The 17,186-nt window shown below is 40.8% G+C and overlaps 1 protein-coding gene across 7 annotated transcripts in view; it reads left to right on the top strand.

The window, feature by feature from the left end:
- The window catches only part of ATP7A (ATPase copper transporting alpha), a 28,702-nt gene that overhangs the window by 2,187 nt on the left and 9,329 nt on the right, over positions 1 to 17,186 (top strand). For 4 of the 7 annotated variants that reach the window (XM_032702257.1, XM_032702260.1, XM_032702258.1 and 1 more), the window contains exons 2-14: positions 3,996 to 4,139; positions 7,064 to 7,553; positions 8,290 to 9,021; positions 10,362 to 10,568; positions 11,569 to 11,732; positions 12,363 to 12,524; positions 13,134 to 13,210; positions 13,383 to 13,608; positions 14,031 to 14,264; positions 14,547 to 14,638; positions 15,048 to 15,175; positions 15,326 to 15,480; positions 15,747 to 15,881. In XM_032702257.1, the coding sequence (XP_032558148.1) occupies positions 4,032 to 4,139; positions 7,064 to 7,553; positions 8,290 to 9,021; positions 10,362 to 10,568; positions 11,569 to 11,732; positions 12,363 to 12,524; positions 13,134 to 13,210; positions 13,383 to 13,608; positions 14,031 to 14,264; positions 14,547 to 14,638; positions 15,048 to 15,175; positions 15,326 to 15,480; positions 15,747 to 15,881 (2,910 nt within the window). In that variant the 5' untranslated portion in view covers positions 3,996 to 4,031. Of the gene's footprint in view, positions 1 to 1,392; positions 1,445 to 3,995; positions 4,140 to 7,063; positions 7,554 to 8,289; positions 9,022 to 10,361; positions 10,569 to 11,568; positions 11,733 to 12,362; positions 12,525 to 13,133; positions 13,211 to 13,382; positions 13,609 to 14,030; positions 14,265 to 14,546; positions 14,639 to 15,047; positions 15,176 to 15,325; positions 15,481 to 15,746; positions 15,882 to 17,186 lie in introns of those variants that run through there. The other 3 variants (XM_032702263.1, XM_032702264.1, XM_032702261.1) reach the window with 2 other exon arrangements.

Raw genomic sequence — 17,186 nt, forward strand, 5'->3', positions numbered from 1 at the left:
TTGGCCATTTGGAAATTTAATAAAATCCAAAGGCTGTAATTAAACCTGACAGATTCTGTTTCTGGTGTTTGTGTGATATTTACCTCTAAGTTAAGTTTCAGCAGCTATAAATTACATATAAAAATATAAAATCTAACTGTATACAGAGAACTTTGGTGGAAGCTGGTGCTGTACACTTAGGCAGAAGTGTGGTGTCCTTCCCCATTCTGTGTCCCTGCTGATCCCAGAACAGAACACTGTGCTGCCTGGGTGAACTCAGATGTGAGAAACACCAAAGTGTTTTTTGTGGAGTTCAGTGGGACTCTGTGGTTTTACCAGTGTTGTAACTTCCTCTTTGTGTTGCCTCTTTATGTTTTTTTTTTAATTTTTTTTGATAGTGTGGGTTTATGAATTACTGACCTCTGACTTCATCAAACTTATTTTACTTACAGTGACTGCTGTTAGCACATCCCCAAAAAATATTGAGATGAATATGAGTGGCTCAGTCACCTTGTGCTTTTTCACTGTTGAAATTTCCTTTCCGTAGGAAGAAATTGCTGTTGGAAGTAGAAATTACTTCTTTCAATTGCTTCATTCTTCGTAGAAACACTAGCTGACTTTCTTCAAGAAAATGAAACTAAATACAGAGCTGTTAAATTGTCAGGGGAACTGCCATTCCTTTCTGTTGTCAAATCCTAAAATGCTTTACTAATTGATGGTTAAGGTGTTTTACAGATGAAGCAATGCCTTGCTTAAGATAGAACCTTTATTTTTCTCTAAAACACATGCAATCCATAACTTAGCTTCTAACTTAAAAAGATATATCCATGATAACTTTATTTATTAGCAGTCATTTGCTTTGAATTCAGTAATTGAGAGCTTTGGTCAACTCTTAAAATACTTCTCAGCACCTGCAAAGCTTTTCAGGTGTTGCAGAAGTTTGTTGGCTGTTTCAGCTGCATCTGCCAGAACCATAGCTGTCCTCTGTAGGATGGGGTTCTGTTTTCAGAGAATGAATATATATATATATATGTGTGTGTGTATATATATGTATAAAAAATGGAGTGAGGAATCACACAGATGGAGTGATGGATGGCAAGAGTGAGGACACAGCGTGTTCCAAGTTCAAGCCATTGCTGTGGTATCCACGGATTGCTGCACAGTCTCATGCAGATCTTTTGACTTCTACATCTGCTTTAATGTGAACTTGGTAAAATATTAACACATACAAGAAAAACTAGGATTCAATTCTTATTATTCATACACCTCTTGTGTGCATCTAGTTATGATGTATTGGTGCAACAGATATTTTTCAGTCTACTTAGTTATGAATTTTCTTAATTTCATGCTGTCAGGAGGAGGAAATATGACAAAAATATTCCTTTCAAGTTTCAGCTGAAGTATTTTTTCCAGGAAGCACTTGTGAGGGAGGCAGAGCATTAGAAATGGAATGGAATATGACAAGGTACTGCCTCAGCTGTAAGCATGTATTTAACTGCTTGTCCTGGGCATTTTGTAAGGGGAGGGGGAAGGATGTGTGTATTTTTAGAGTCGCTGTGTAAACCCTATACTTTGTTCCGAGAACAAGATTTCTTTGAAGCATCAGGAGCACTGGAAATTCAGGCAATGTAGTCTTCAGAAATTTCATTAAGGCTGTACAGAAAACTGAGATTGTTAATGAGCTGGTTCTTAATTCAGTGTTAATAATATAATGTGACTGATGTGAAGAGGCAGTAATGCTCTCAAATGGCTTATTTAGATTTGGACACGTCTCATTTTTTAGAGAACAGCCTGTTTTTAAAATTAATATAAAAATTGTTAGCAACTTTCAACAATGTCAATAAAAGTCCTTGTTGGTCGTATTCCCCTCCAGCAGAGAGCTGTGAGTGATGCACATGTCACAGACAGCCAGGGTGTTTCTGAACTGAAAGTCAGAGAACAGAAAGAAGAGACAGCTTGGTCCAACAGAGGAATTCTGTTGGTGGAAGTTCTGGATTCAGTCCTGGTATTCTGGGGCCTTGAGGGGTTAAAAATGAAAATGAAATTTGCCTTTTTTACTTTCCTGATGTCTTTATGCTTTTTGCATGTTTGAATTACAGTCTCTTCCAGGACAGGGTGTTCTCTGCTGTGTTTATGAATGAACAGCAGAAGGGCAAGGAAGCAGACTGAGAAAATGGAGGAAATACTTTGTGCATACAAACTATGATAATAATAGATAGGGAAAAAGTGTAATGTTATTTTTGCATATGTAAGCAGTTGGGTTTTTAGTGTGTTGGTGGGCATTTGGTAGTAGTGCTGATGGTGAATGTAATCTCTTTAACAGTGCTGGTTCACTAGCCACAGGCTGCTGTTACTTCATCATAGGACCTCGAAAAAAACTTTAACACAGTATCCTAGTTTCTGTAAAAATGAATATTTTTATACTGTAGTTTGCCAAAGAACAGACAAGTCAGCAGGCTCTGGCTTAGAGCTGTTTCCCAGTTCTAAAGCAGCATCTTGCCAACCTTTGTTTTAGGTAGCAATTCACAGTTACAGTATTTCCTTATTTTTGTTTTCAAAGTACAGTAATTGTGCAAGTTATCAGGGCAGTTCAAGTTGATCATGTACCTGAAATGCTTCTAAACTCATGTCTATCCAAAGCTGACTAGAGGACAGGCTGTCTCTGTCTATGACAGTCTTTTGTGTCTCATTTTAGTTAGTTCTGTGTGCCTGGTTGTGTTCACAAAGTGCACTCTAAGTCAAGTACTTCTTGCAACTTTATTTGCCCTTCAGGCTTGTGGGAATATTCAGTTTCTCCCAGACTGTGGAGTTACAATGATGTCTTTGTTTGCTCTGTGTGGACTGAGCATTCCTTAGGGAAGAACTGAGGTAATCAGGGAGGATCACATTTCAACATGACATGAAAGCAAGTATTTTCTTGGGTGACTTACAGAGTTTTTTAAAGTGCCTCCAAGTGTGCAGATGAGTCTGAGAAAGGACCTGCTATATGAAATTTGCTTAAAATACACTCTTCTGCTGATTGATAATTCTTGTTTGTCAAGTGACAATTTTGTATTTCTGTAATGTGTGAATATTTACATGCAAACATTTGTGTGTGTGTGAGAAGTGAGAGCTGTAATAACTCTTCAGATGTACTTGTCTTATTTCTGTTCTTAGCAGGGTTGAGATGTATTTCATCTATTGAAAAAGTCACTAATTCCCAGTTTTATACTGTCTTTGCTCCTTGTTTATTAAGTTTCAACATTTAGTTTTCTGCATCAGGGAGGTAAAACCTGTTTCTATGATGAAACTTCTTGTGTTCTTACGTGGTTTGTAACACAACTCAAAGTGAAACCAGAAACTCCCAGATCTTCTGGAACAGGGAACAGCTTGGAAATGTCACCAAGGAGCAAGAAAACTAATTTTACTCAACATTGTTAATGTAATTTAGTTTTCCAAGATAGGTCTTCAGGATAAGAAAAATGAGTTAAGCAGGTCTTAACTTCAGCTCTTCAATTAGGCATCACATTTTGCTGTTGCTTCCATTGCAACCAGACATTAACTGTGATCGTTTTCTTGCTCACTAACCTCTCTGTCATTGGAAAAATAATGCAAATTTTCAAAATGTTAAGAAAAAAATCTGAAAATCACTTCTTTTGCCCTCTTTCTCCCTCGGTCACTAAACAGTTTATTCATTTGGCAAAAGGAGTCCTTTGCATTAGCTGTTATTTCTACAAATTAATTTCATTTAGGTTCAGTAATTTTTTCTGGACATGTTTTTACGAGAAAGAATAATAATGATACTCTTCAGAGTATCTTTCTGTACAGCTTTGCTCATATTTTAGTGTCTACTAGAGTTACATGTGGCTAAGTATGACATTTGTTAAATGTCAGACTCACGGAATGGTTTGGGTTGGAAGGGACCTTAAAACTCATCTTGTTCCAACCTCTGCCATGGGGACACCTTCCACTACATCCCTATTTTCATTTCAGTCTGTGTGAAATGATTTAAGAACTAATGTCTTACTTGTTTTTAGCCAACAGCAATGAGAAGACTGGAGTAGAAATTCACAATGGAGGCCAAGTCCGTGGTCATCGGTGTGGAGGGGATGACCTGCAATTCCTGTGTTCAGACCATTGAGCAGCATGTTGGGAAGATGAATGGAATCCATAATATTAAAGTAAGTAATGCTGTCACTGTTTCTTACAAAACTTTGTTCTTATATGAGAAACCATGATAAAATTTCGCACCAAGGGAGGAAAATGATGTGAGAAGAGTATATTCTGAATGTTTGAGGGGAAGCTGATGTTGGAGATCCATTAGTGTAGTTCTGGTATGTAAGAGAAAACAAGTGCTTACTTTCCTGCAGTGGGACCTAAGTCATTACCTGTTGCTCTTAATTAATTTTCTGCTTTACAGTTAATTCAGTATTGTGGAGTAAAGGGAAAAAAAAGTAAAAAAAGGCAAGAACAATAAACTTTAAAATAGAATAAAGCAAAAGCCCTAGAACTTGCACTGGTGAAAAAAAGGGAGCTGTCCTTGTCCCTTATACTGCACAAATGTCAGTATTTGCTCAAAAGCCTACAGGCCTTTTCTGTCCAGCTGATGGTGCAAGGAGGTCACTTGCACAGGCTCAAACGTGCTTGTGGGCTTGAGGTGTCCAGTTAATTGTGGGGTAGTTGACTCACCATGAAAAACACCTGGTCTGTTGTGATCCATGAAATAAGAGTAGCAGGAAATCCAGATAACATAGGAAAGTCTTGACAGGTCTTAGAAGTTTCCTTTCCTTTGTACTGTCCATGAGGAAATGAGAGAAAGGGCAGCAGAACTGTAATCTTGAATTGCTCACGAAGCTTAAGGTTTGCCCTAATCCAGGTTTCCCTGACCTATCTTGATTTTAACTTTTTTTCTTAGCTTGGAGGAGAGATCAGTATTTTGTTAGTATTTTTTTTGTCATGGGCAAAACAATGGACTGTAGAGTATTCCAGAGTGAGCTGATTATCCCTACCCGGTACATAATTTTACAGTAGATTTATTGATGGAAACAATTTAAAAGCTGGGAGATTGCTGTTAATTTTGTGACCCAATCTGTGGTAGAAAGAACAGTCTTATCAATATCAGCAACAGAAAACTGCAAAGTTGAGTTATTGAGTATCTGTGTTCTGAAAACATACCATAGCATTGCATGGTGGTTGATTTTACTCCAAAGAAAGCACTATCTTCCTGGTTTCATCAAGATTTAATTTCTATTTTAGTAGAAATGCCTTTAACAAATAGTTTTCTCACAGGACTGGGCACAGTATCTTAGTTTGGGCTGCATGTGATCATTACCTGTAGCTGGTTTTGAAGGGTTCATTGTGGTGCACTTTCCCTGCAGAGGCAAGAGATGCACTAGTTCAGTGCAGTTTCCTTTTGCCTGAAGTAGATGTTCCTGTACAGAAATGGAAATTTTGGTGAAGAGCAGCAATATTTACAAGACACATAATTTTTCATCTTCCTTCAGCTGTAGTGGAGCTTTAATGTGGGTCTGTGCTCTGCCACCAGGACCTTGGAGCATCTCTGTGCCTGGTGAGATCAGTCACTGGGTGTCTGCCCACATGGAGTCACAGGAAGGCTGAAAGCAACCTGTAAAATACCCCCAGATAATTGGATTTCAGAATCCTCACTTTCTCCTTTTTCTAGCAGAAAATGTAATCTCGTCAGCCTTGTGTTTTCTCAGCTATTTCTGAGAATATACAATTGACTGCAGATAGAAGAGGGAGGAGAGATTTCTGCTTTAACTCAAGACAAGGTGCATCCCATACTGTCTTTTACATAAGGAATGAAGCAGATTTTTAGAAGGACAATATTAAGAGTTTTATATTTAGATTTTAAGGTAAATACCTTATCCCAAAGCTGAACACTGTTTCAAAAACTGTATTACAAAAATGTAATCTGAGTAGAACAGGACTCTAAGAAACATTAAGAGGACATATTTAGTAATTATCCTCTTTATAACATCAGAGCTACGGTTCAGTCAGATCATTTGACTCAGAAAATTCTCTGAGAACAGTAAAACAGGATTTTATTTAGTAATTATGAATCAGGTCAGCAAGGGGTGGGAATGTTAGATGGCTAATACAGACAAACAGCTGCTCTTTGATTATTTTGCCTCCAACTGCAATGAAACCAATAAATGTCCATGTTGCTAATTCTACAAGGGCCCATAACTGGGACAGAAATGAGGAGAGGTGGTTCTTAAAATGATTTAACTGGTCTAATTTAATCATGACTGTGATGTTTAGGCTGTACCTCTGCCCAGAGGAAAAACAGAATTGAATTGGTAATGTGTTGGGCCTGGCAGGCTTCGTTTTTTCCTTTTGGAAACTGCAATTATTATATTTGATTTGTCATCCCTTGGGAGAAAATTAAGTTGAGGATATTTGTACCATCTAATGGGAAAGGTTAATACCAAATCAGGATGTCTCTGGATCACCAAAATGTACAGAGAGAGGAAAAACAGCTTCTTTAATGTTTGTCATATATCAGATTTCCAAACTGAATTTTGTTCAGTGAAGTCTGATGCAAGTTTTTGCTCACAGCAAGTTACCACCCTGTGCCTCCCATGCCTGGAAATACTGGGTTCCTTCCACTGCTACTTAAAGCTGTGGTTTTTTTCAAAGACTGTTTGCTTCCATCCTTGTAGCCTGAGGGTAATTACTGCTAACTGCATTAGAATTACTGTTAACTGATTTGAATTTTTGCTGTGGGGTCTTTTGGGTTCATCATCATAATTCAGGAGAATTTGGCTCTGGAAGTTTCATTAAATGCGTTGGTGCTGTCTGGATGTCATAAGTAAAAGTGGCCAGACAGACTTGGAAAGGATTCTGAAACTGGGAGTAAGGAAGGGGTGGGATCTCTTCTCTCCAGCCCGGCTGTTGCACAGAAGTCACTCAGTGGTGGCTGCTGGTATGGCTTTGCTCCTCAAGGTGAGGAATGAGGGATGAAGTTATACTGGACAAGTGTCACTAATATTTGCAAGTAAAAGCAATTTCTAGTCCTATGCAGTATTAGTAACTCTTTGTATTGCAGTTTGCTAAATTGTTGTGTTTATTGCCTCCCAAGGTCTCTCTGGAGGATAAGAATGCTGTCGTCATTTATGACTCCAGGCTCCAGACTCCAGGGACACTGCAGGAAGCCATCTATGACATGGGATTTGATGCTACACTGGCTGATTCACACCCACAACCTGTTATACCTGACACTATTTTCCTTACCATCCCTCCCCAGTCAGCCCTAACACCCAGACAGATCTGTACCACACTGCTGAAGAACAAAGGGATCCTGGATGTGAAAGTCTCCTCTGACCAAAAAACTGCAGTGGTGACTTTCATTTCTTCCATCATAAACGGCAAACAGATTATCCAGGTGGTCCCAGGAGTAGATTTAAATATCTCTGCAGCAGAGGTGACCCCTGGAAGTTGGGAGGATCCCGTCTGGTCTCAGGCGAGCAGTGCTGTGCTGCGCCTGAAAGTGGACGGGATGACCTGTCACTCCTGCACCAGCACCATCGAGGGCAGGCTTGGAAAACTGCAAGGAATTCAGCGGGTTAGAGGTGAAACCTTAGTGTATCTTCATGTCATTTGACCGTGCTGTTCTTTGATGGCATTGTGGAGATGCCTTGTGTTTACGTGAGAGAGCTGAGTGTGGGACTGTTTGTGGTACTGGCTATTTAGTTACACATTTAATTTGAACTAGAAGTGAAGAAATGGGCCCAAACTGTGGGGTGGCTGTTGCTGTTACATGTGTGACAGTATTCAGTGGTTGCTTTGTATCTTGGTTGGGAGCAGTTGTGCTCCATAACTTTATTACCAGTTACAGAAATCTCTAATACAAGATGTTGTTTTTATGTTTTAATTAATATTAATTTATCTTTTCTGGTAAATTAAAAATTTTTATTGTCATGTATATAATTGTATCTAAAAGGCAAAATCAACTTATCTGTATAATTAGCTTTGGCATTAATGTATTGCCAAAGAACCTAATAAAAGGGTAAATTTAATAAGTACCGATGCCATTTGTGAAAGTCCTGGGGAAAGAGCAAAAAATTGAGGAAAAGAGGAATTGAAAATTATTGTAGTACTAGACAAAAAAATGGTTGAAGAACTAACTTTTGGTATTTACCAAACAAGTGAAATCTCCTTTCTGTTGCATTTGCTTCTATGACCATTTAAAGTGTTCTTGGAAAGCCTTGACAAGACCTGTTGATGTGCTCGTTATGTTTAGGGCAGTAACACACACTTTTGTTCATTTATTTTATTGGTTAATTTATTTTATTGGTTAAATTTCAGTGTCTCTGGACAACCAGGAGGCTGTTGTTATCTACCAGCCTCACCTAATTACAGCAGAAGAAATAAAACATCAAATTGAAGCAGCGGGTTTCGCAGCATCCTTCAAAAAGCAGCCCAGAGCCCTGAAGCTCAGTGCCATTGACCTGGAGAGGCTGAGGAGTGCTCAGCCCAAAGGCTCTGAGCCAGCACAGAGGGAAAACTCCAGTGGGACTGGGAGCAGGACGGTTGTGTTCAGAGTCGATGGGATGCACTGCAATTCCTGCGTCCTCAACATCCAGGGCACTGTGTCAGCACTCCCGGCAGTAACAGGGGTCGTGGTTTCGTTAGAGAAGAAATCTGCTGTTATAAGCTATAACCCAAACTTAATTAGCATAGACAGGCTGAGGAAAGCCATAGAGGCCGTGTCTCCTGAGACATTCAAAGTCAGCCTTCCTGAGGAGTATGAAAACCTGGCACTTCTCCCCCCGCTGGCGTCTCCCCTGAAATCTCACGCAGCTCTGAAGGATCCCAGCCAGCCACTTACTCAAGTTGTTGTGATCAATATTGAGGGGATGACCTGCAGCTCTTGTGTGCAGTCCATCGAGGGAGTCATATCCCAAAAGCCAGGTGTGAAATCCATTCATGTCTCTCTCTCAAATGGAAATGGGACTATAGAATATGACCCGCTGCAAACAAGCCCAGAAGACCTGCGGTCCTCAATAGAGGACATGGGATTCGATGCCTCTTTTCCAGGTAATAACATATTAAACTTTTAAATTCAAAAGGATTGTCCAGTTTTTTTAGCCTTTGGTACGACTCAAGATGAAATTCAGCAGCTGACACGCACTTTGTGCTTGCCAAGCTTTCTGTCTTCTCTGCCAGTGAGATAATTAGAGGTACGTGCACAGCCTTTAATACATCAGATTAATTAAAATAATTGAGATGCCTGGAAATATAAATGTCAGATAAATATTGATGTTCAATGTTCCTATTTGCTGCTTTATAATATTCATGGCATGAATATGGAATTGTAGCTTTGCTAGCTGTGAAGAATACTATGAATTGCTGTGCTGAAGTTTCTTTAATACTGAATTATCTGTCTTGGCTCCTGTGGACTAACTAATGAAGGGAGATTTAAGCAGGCTCAGGCATGACTGAGGAGTGACTAGAGTCTGAAGAGAGTGGACATCACTCAGAATGTTAAAATGATGATGCTGTGGGAGAACCCTGGTCAGCAGCTCAGCACCAACCACCCACTTGCTCATTTCCCCATGGTGGGAGGGGGAAGAGAAGGGTATAAGAGAAAAACTAGGTGGATTAGATAAAAATAAGTTTAACAGGTGAAGCAAAAGTTGCCCCTGCAAGCAAAGCAAGGAATTAGTTAATTACTTCCCATGGGCAGGCAGATGTTTGTCCATCCTTGTGGGTTGGCTGTCCTAGCTGTGCCTCTCCCAGATTCTCACCCCCACCTCCAGCAATATGAAGAGAGGCTTCCTGAGGGAACAGGGAAGCTCCACTTGTTGATTCAGTAAGATTAAATATCAGTAAATACAGCACATGAGCTATTTTATGGCAATAACTGAAGAAGTGGTTGGGTGCTCCCATTTAGTTCCTTTTGCACTGCTCCTGCACAAACACAGCATTCCCTGAATTGCTGTAAGGAGCAGGTGTCTCTAGTTCCAGAGCCCTTCTCTAAGGTCAAAATCACTGACTTTGCTTATGAAACATGCACTTGCTTACAGATTCAGCTTTGTGCTCCAGATAAAGTCAATAAAATTGTGTGTAAAACTAAGGTTGCAATGCAGACATTCCACTTACAGCCTAGAGAAGAGGACAAAGGATGTGCAACAGAACAAAGACAGTGAGGAAAGGCAAAAGGAAAACCAGTAACAAAACAGTGAGTTAATCAGTGGCCCAACCCTTTTTCTTGTTTTCTGTTGCTGACTCTGAATCCACAGACAGGTGGGTGGGTCTGACTGACAGGGCACATACAATTTCCATTTTCAGTGTAAGTGCAGAGCAGTCTGTGATGCCAGCTCACACCTCATTGCAATGGCTGCTCCTGAGGTCATGAACTGCAATCTCCTTTCCAGCAAAGGCAGAACTGCCTGTGGCCAAAGCTCAGCCCTCACCTGAAGCACAGCTGGACTCTCACAAACCTGAACCATCCTCCAAAGTGCCCCCAGCCCACCTCGGGAGGCAGGAGGCAAAGACCATCTCCAAGTGCTATGTCCAGGTCACAGGAATGACATGTGCTTCGTGTGTAGCCAACATCGAGAGGAATTTGAGAAGGGAAGATGGTAAGATGTGTGTCAGTGTGAGCTGCTACATTTCTGTTTGTTTTGGAGAATCCGTCTGGCTTTTGCACAGCGTTTTTCATGGCTGGGTTGTCAGGAGAAGGACATTGCAGGTGTTCCAGGTGTGACAACAGCCTGCTCACCTCTGGCCCAGGGGATGGGAACAGGGTCGTTCTTGCTGCTTTATGGACATGCTGACCAGGGACTGCCCTCACAAAAACAGCACCTGAGTGCTCCAAAGAGTGTAGGGATCAAATATGGATCCTTTTGAAAGGAAAACAAATCTTTCCTACTGGAGGGAGGTGCCCAGGTGTGCAGCTGAAAGGCAGAAACAACTGTGTGTGTGCTGGGGAGGGAGTTATTAGAGGGGGACAGTATTAGTGTGGATTAAAGAGACAGAAGTTAATTTTAGCTCTGGCAGTCAGGGCATGTCTGTCTGATTATATTTGCAGGAACAAACGGCTGCATGACTGTGATGTAGCAAACAGTCATTAATGCAGACTGTGTTTAATTATTGTAATGAAGGTAGATGTGTTCCAGGTTAACCTGGATTTTAATATTTTCATCCTAGAAAACGGATGAATCTAAATCCTTTCAGTGTACAATAGGATTGACTGTTAGATCTGCCCTTTCTCGTGCATGTTCTCCCTTGAAGAAAAGGCTTCTAGAAGTAGTAAATGCAGATCAGAAAAAGATATAGCACTGTATTTTAGAAGAACTACTTTGGAGTAAAAATAGATAATCTTTTCATATAGCATGGACAGAATGTTTGTAATTAGACTGTTAGAAACATGCCACTCACGGAGAGCAATGCTTTCATCAGTCACACCTACACTGAGGTGCTGTGGTTGTGTTGTTGGTGTATCTTCCAAAAATGAACATGTTTTTCTTGATTTGCAATAGGGTACCTTTCCCAATTTCAAATTGTGTCATGCCCTCCTGTTACCGTAAGTGCAGGATTTTTCCTAAACCTGATCTGCTGCTCACACATTTTGTTTCCCAGGAATACATTCAATCCTTGTTGCCCTCATGGCAGGAAAGGCAGAAGTGAGGTATAATCCTGCTGTCATACACCCTTCAGCTATTGCAGAGCTCATTCGGGAGCTGGGATTTGGAGCCACCGTGATGGAAAACTGTGGTGAAGGAGATGGAATTCTGGAACTTGTTGTAAGTTAGTGATTAAAACCTGACACCCTCGGCTTCTGCTACTTTTATCTACTGGATGCACTTGTGCAAGTGTTCCACTTCCTAAAGTTTAATCATATAATAGAGCTTAATTCACAAAAAATTAAAATATAACAGCACTTCAGGTATGTATCACAAATGGTCCTGCAAACTCTTCTGGCTCACTACTACTACACTGAAGTCAGAGAAATATTCCTGTATTTTTCTGATTACTCTGCTTATTGCCAGAATTTACTTTTTGCAGGTGAGTCTGGCTCTGTGTACCCAGCTCTGAGCTTGAAGAGCCAACAGAGCCTTAGCAGGGCTTAATAACCTTGTCTCTATGCTCTGCTTCCTCTAGGAGGGTTGGATGGGCCCTGAGCAACACGATTTTTGGGAGGCATCCCTGCCCATGGCAGCAGGTTGGAACTAAATGGTCTTTAAGATCCCTTCCAACCCAAACTATTGTGATTCTATAGTTCATCCTTAGCTGGAGCTCCATCTCACCGCTTCAAACCCCAGAACAAAGCAATAAATAAGGAAGGATAGTCATAAGGACTTTTCCTGCTTTTTAAGATGCACTTACCAGATAAGCTGTGGTTTTGATAACAGGAAGGAACCTTTGTTTTTCAGGTGAGAGGGATGACATGTGCTTCTTGTGTGCACAAGATAGAATCCACCCTCATGAAGACTAATGGTGTTTTATACTGCTCAGTAGCTCTTGCAACCAACAAAGCACACATCAAATATGACCCTGAGGCTGTTGGTCCTCGAGATGTTATACAAGTGATAAAGGTGAGAGTCATTCAGATGCCAAGTCTCATAAAATATCCAGTATCCTTTGAAGAGTTACACACCCCAGAAACAGAAGGGAAGGCTATTAAAGGAAAAAATAGGTCTGCTTCTTCCATCTGCTTTCTTCTTAGTGCAGGTTTTTTGTAACTAATACATATGTTCTGGCTCAGAAACGCTCTGTTACAACTTTGCCTAAAACCTTTAAACAGAAATACTATAAAAAATAGGCTATGGTAGAGTTGGAGATACCAGCTATAGGTTTGTAGAAAAATAAATCACATTTATTTAAAAATTAATACTGTAGCAGGTGAGAGGTGAAATATGTTTCTTAGCTTTCTCCCTCCATTTCTCTATGTCTGTGCTTCAGGAAAAACCATTTTGGAAAGCCACATTTTAGAAAAGCATTTTATTCTAGAAAGGTTGATTTTTACAACAAATTGCTTTTCTCTCTTTACAAGGTAACTAAACAATAGTAACTATTGTATCAGAAATGTTAATAAAGTAACTCAAAGATAAGGCTGGCACCATACCAGTAATCTGGCAATAACTGACCACAAAGTGTATTTTAAAAGTGACTGTTCTCTTTTTTATTATGCTTTTTTTCCTTAGGATTTAGGTTTCACTACTTCCTTAGTCAAAAAGGATAGATCTGCTAGTCATCTGGATCACAAACAGGAAATCAGACAGTAAGTATTCCTAAACATATTTAGATTCTGTAAATATCTTTGATTCTTCTTTTTTAATCACCCGTAAATCTATGGGGGTTTTTTGTGACTGTCCAGAGTTGCTGGTTAAAAAGTTCTCCAGCACCTGACTGCAATACAAGTTGTTTTTCTTCTTTCTCTTTTAAATCCAAAGGTGGAAAAGGTCTTTTGTCGTGAGCTTTGTTTTCTGTATCCCTGTCATGGGGCTGATGATTTACATGATGGTGATGAACAGTCATCCTTCGGGTGCTCACACACATCACAACATGAGCAGTCAGGAGAGGGAGGCCTCTCACTCCTCCATGGTCCTGGATTACCAGCTCCTGCCAGGATTGTCTGTTATGAATTTTCTGTCATTTTTGCTCTGTGTCCCTGTACAGGTAAGTGGGATTATGACAACTCCTGGTTTGTTGGGTTTAAACACTCAAACTGGAAGACTATGAAGAAAGTAAATTTGAAAAGTGAGTATAATGCTGATGCAAAACGCTTTTGAGGTTGTTACGTGCTTTTGCTGTTGCCAAAATAATTGATGCTAGAGACTGTCCTGGGCAGGGCAGTCAGTGCCCAGGGGTTGGGCACCCAAAAAGCACCTGAGGCAGCTGCTGAGCCACACCAGTGGGCATGGGGAGGAGGTGGGAGTACCTGAGAGCACTGTGGAGGAGATCACAGCCCTTGGCTAGAGCTGGGATTTTGCTCAGGAAGAGATGGTGAAGGCAGATAACACAAATCACACGTGTCTCCCTCTCTTATGGAAATGCTGCTCTGTGTGTTACGGGTGTGTGTAAAATACACTCTGTTGCAGGTGTTTGGAGGGTGGCACTTCTACATCCAGGCGTACAGGGCACTGAAACACAGCACTGCAAACATGGATGTGCTCGTTGTGTTGGCCACCTCCATTGCCTTCCTCTACTCCTTCGTTATTCTCCTGGTGGCAATGGCTGAGAAAGCAAAAGTAAACCCTGTCACGTTCTTTGACACCCCCCCGATGCTGTTCGTGTTCATCTCGCTGGGCCGGTGGCTGGAGCACGTGGCAAAGGTAAGGAAAATGAAAATCCCTGATAGCTGCAAGACTAGGAATCATTTCAGAATGTCCTGTATATTTGAAAAATGTCCCGTGAAAAAGCTTTGTTAGGTTCTTTTAACCTTCTTTGCTGTAAAATCATCTTTAGTAACTGAACTAGTAAAAACATGAAATGACTTATTATCAGTCTGTGTTTTCTTAACAGGGTAAATTGCAACACATGCAGTTGTCATTTACCCAGCTTTTTTTTTTTTTTTCAATAGTATAGTCAGAAAAATATGAAAATTATTATTCTAGGGTAAAACCTCAGAAGCCCTGGCAAGACTAATTTCATTACAAGCTACTGAAGCTACTATTGTTACCTTGGGCCCTGATAACGTTCTTTTAAGGTATCTTGCTTTGTCATTTGCTTTTTCTGTTGTTCCTTTTTTAATGTTAATATGCCTAATTCACAGATAAATGTTACCATTCAATAGAACCATGAAGCAAATAACTTCAGATTTGCTGGCAGTTAAAAATGTTAAAATGCAGAAGAATTAACACTGCTCTAATTTAGCTTATTGACTTACTGCTGATTTTTGCTGTGATAAGACAATTAGTGGATTTTCTTAACTGGAAAGTAAATAAAATTATGATAAAAGTCATAATCTTCTTTAAAATGGCCTTTTTTCTGTTTTAATTTTTGTATGCATTAACTGTGTCAAGCAGTGGGATTGTGCTCTGTGTGTAGTGACAGCTCCTTTTGCACTGGGTCACTTCAGTTACATCTCTTACTAAGAAACATTTCCATCATTCCAGTGAAGAGCAAGTCGATGTTGAGCTGGTTCAGCGGGGTGACATTGTCAAAGTGGTCCCAGGAGGCAAATTCCCGGTGGATGGTCGGGTTATTGAAGGCCACTCCATGGTAGATGAATCTCTCATCACAGGTGAGCATTTGCTTTCTGCAGATGTAAAAACGTTCTCCTTTAGACAAATGTGAAGAAGGGAAGGTGGAACTGATGCTCTCACTCTCATGAGGAGTTGGTGGCTGTTACAAAGATCTGTTTTTCAGCACTCTGCTGTTGCCCTTCCCTCAGGTGAGGCCATGCCTGTGACTAAGAAGCCTGGGAACACAGTCATTGCAGGGTCCATCAACCAGAACGGGTCCCTGCTCATCGCCGCGACCCACGTCGGGGCTGACACCACTCTGTCCCAGATTGTTAAACTCGTGGAGGAGGCCCAGACCTCAAAGGTAGGGTGTTGTCAAATTCACATTAGACAGCAGCACACCACATCACTTGAGGAGTGGTTGAGTTTGTTTAGATTTGAATTGCATAATGAAGGTTCTTGCTGATTAAGGACTTTGATACAGGCTCCTGTGCCAAACCTCATCCTTTTATGAAGTCAATCTCTAATTATAAATTGTGGCAAACCAAGTGTGCTGCAGCAGCTGTGACTGTGTCTGGCACAGAAGGGAGTCACCATGATGCTGCTGAGTGACCTGTTTCTCCTTCCCAGGCTCCCATCCAGCAATTTGCAGACAAACTTAGTGGCTACTTTGTTCCTTTTATTGTGGCTGTCTCTGTGGTTACCCTTCTTGCCTGGATTATAATTGGGTTTGTGGATTTTGGAATAGTGGAAAAATACTTTCTGGTAAGTAAATCTCCTTAAACACCTGAAATATTTAATAAATAGCCTTATAATTCTGTTAGACTGCAGTGGTTCCCTCTCTGAATTGTCCTTGCAGACAGTTGCTGACTATTATTGTTCTTGTTATTACAGTTTTACATTATGTATTTTTTTACACTGTATCACTCCTACATTTATACTTAAAGAAAGAATCCACAGTAATTAATCAACTCCTGGAAGTTAGTATTAAAAAAAAAAAGTTAATTAAAAAAATGTAAATACTAACATCAGAAATTTCCCACCATCCATCCCTTCTCTGTGGAGAAAAGAGGTCCCTTGTGTCACAAGCTCCAAGTCTGCATCCAGCTCTGTTAGCAGAGCTCTAGGTGAATTCATATTGGGAATCCTGGAATTCATCTTCATTACAGATGCCAGAGGAGGGTCAGGATCCCAGCCTGGACTTTAGGGTTGCTTAGATCACAGGTCTCTTGGTTCAAGACTACTTCTGATTAGAATTTATTACTTTCAGCAAAGCAATCTTCATGGAATATCTGGTTGTTTTTTTTCCCTTACTGTATTGATACAGTATCTTTTATTACATTAGAGGGTGAAAGTTATGGCATGGGGTACCTTGTTTAGGAAAATGTCCTATAAATGAAACAGTCATGGGTATATGCAGTACAGAACAGAACTTGGTTCTCACTCACTCATGGCCGGGCTTCGGGAACCAAGATTTGGGGAGGGCTCTACCCACGTTTGTCACAAGCGCGTTGGTGGCTGAGAAGGCCAATATGAGACAGACCTGTCTGATTGCAAAAGGCACAGCAGAAAGACTCCTTGGGTGGTAAATTCTGCAGGGCACGATTCTTTCTGCGTTGTCTTTTCTCCTCAAGGGTGATCCTGCTGCGTTCCCAAAGGCATCAGCAGCGTTATAGATGGTGTGTCTCCAGACCTCCTGACTGGGGGCCAGAGTAGACCAGTTATGATGATCAATATGGCCAAGGCTGAGATGTTGTTTCAGGCAGTCCTTGTATCTCCTCTTCGGGGCTCCTCTCTTGCGGCAGCCGGTGGCAAGTTCACCATAGAGCAGGATCTTAGGGAGGGGGGAGGTCTCCTTCATCCTGGAGACGTGCCCTGCCCATCGCAGCTGTTTTCTCAGCAACATGGCCTCAATACTTGTGACTGCTGCTTGTTCTAGAACAGATGGATTGGTCACATAATCTGACCAGTGGATGTTTAGGATTGAACAGTGTTGATGGAAGCGTTCGAGGAGACGCAGGTGGTGGCGGTAGATGACCCGTGGTTCAGATCTTGGTTAGTTAGTCATGA

Source organism: Chiroxiphia lanceolata, chromosome 14 (genome assembly GCF_009829145.1).
Source record: "Chiroxiphia lanceolata isolate bChiLan1 chromosome 14, bChiLan1.pri, whole genome shotgun sequence".
Taxonomy (NCBI): domain Eukaryota; kingdom Metazoa; phylum Chordata; class Aves; order Passeriformes; family Pipridae; genus Chiroxiphia; species Chiroxiphia lanceolata.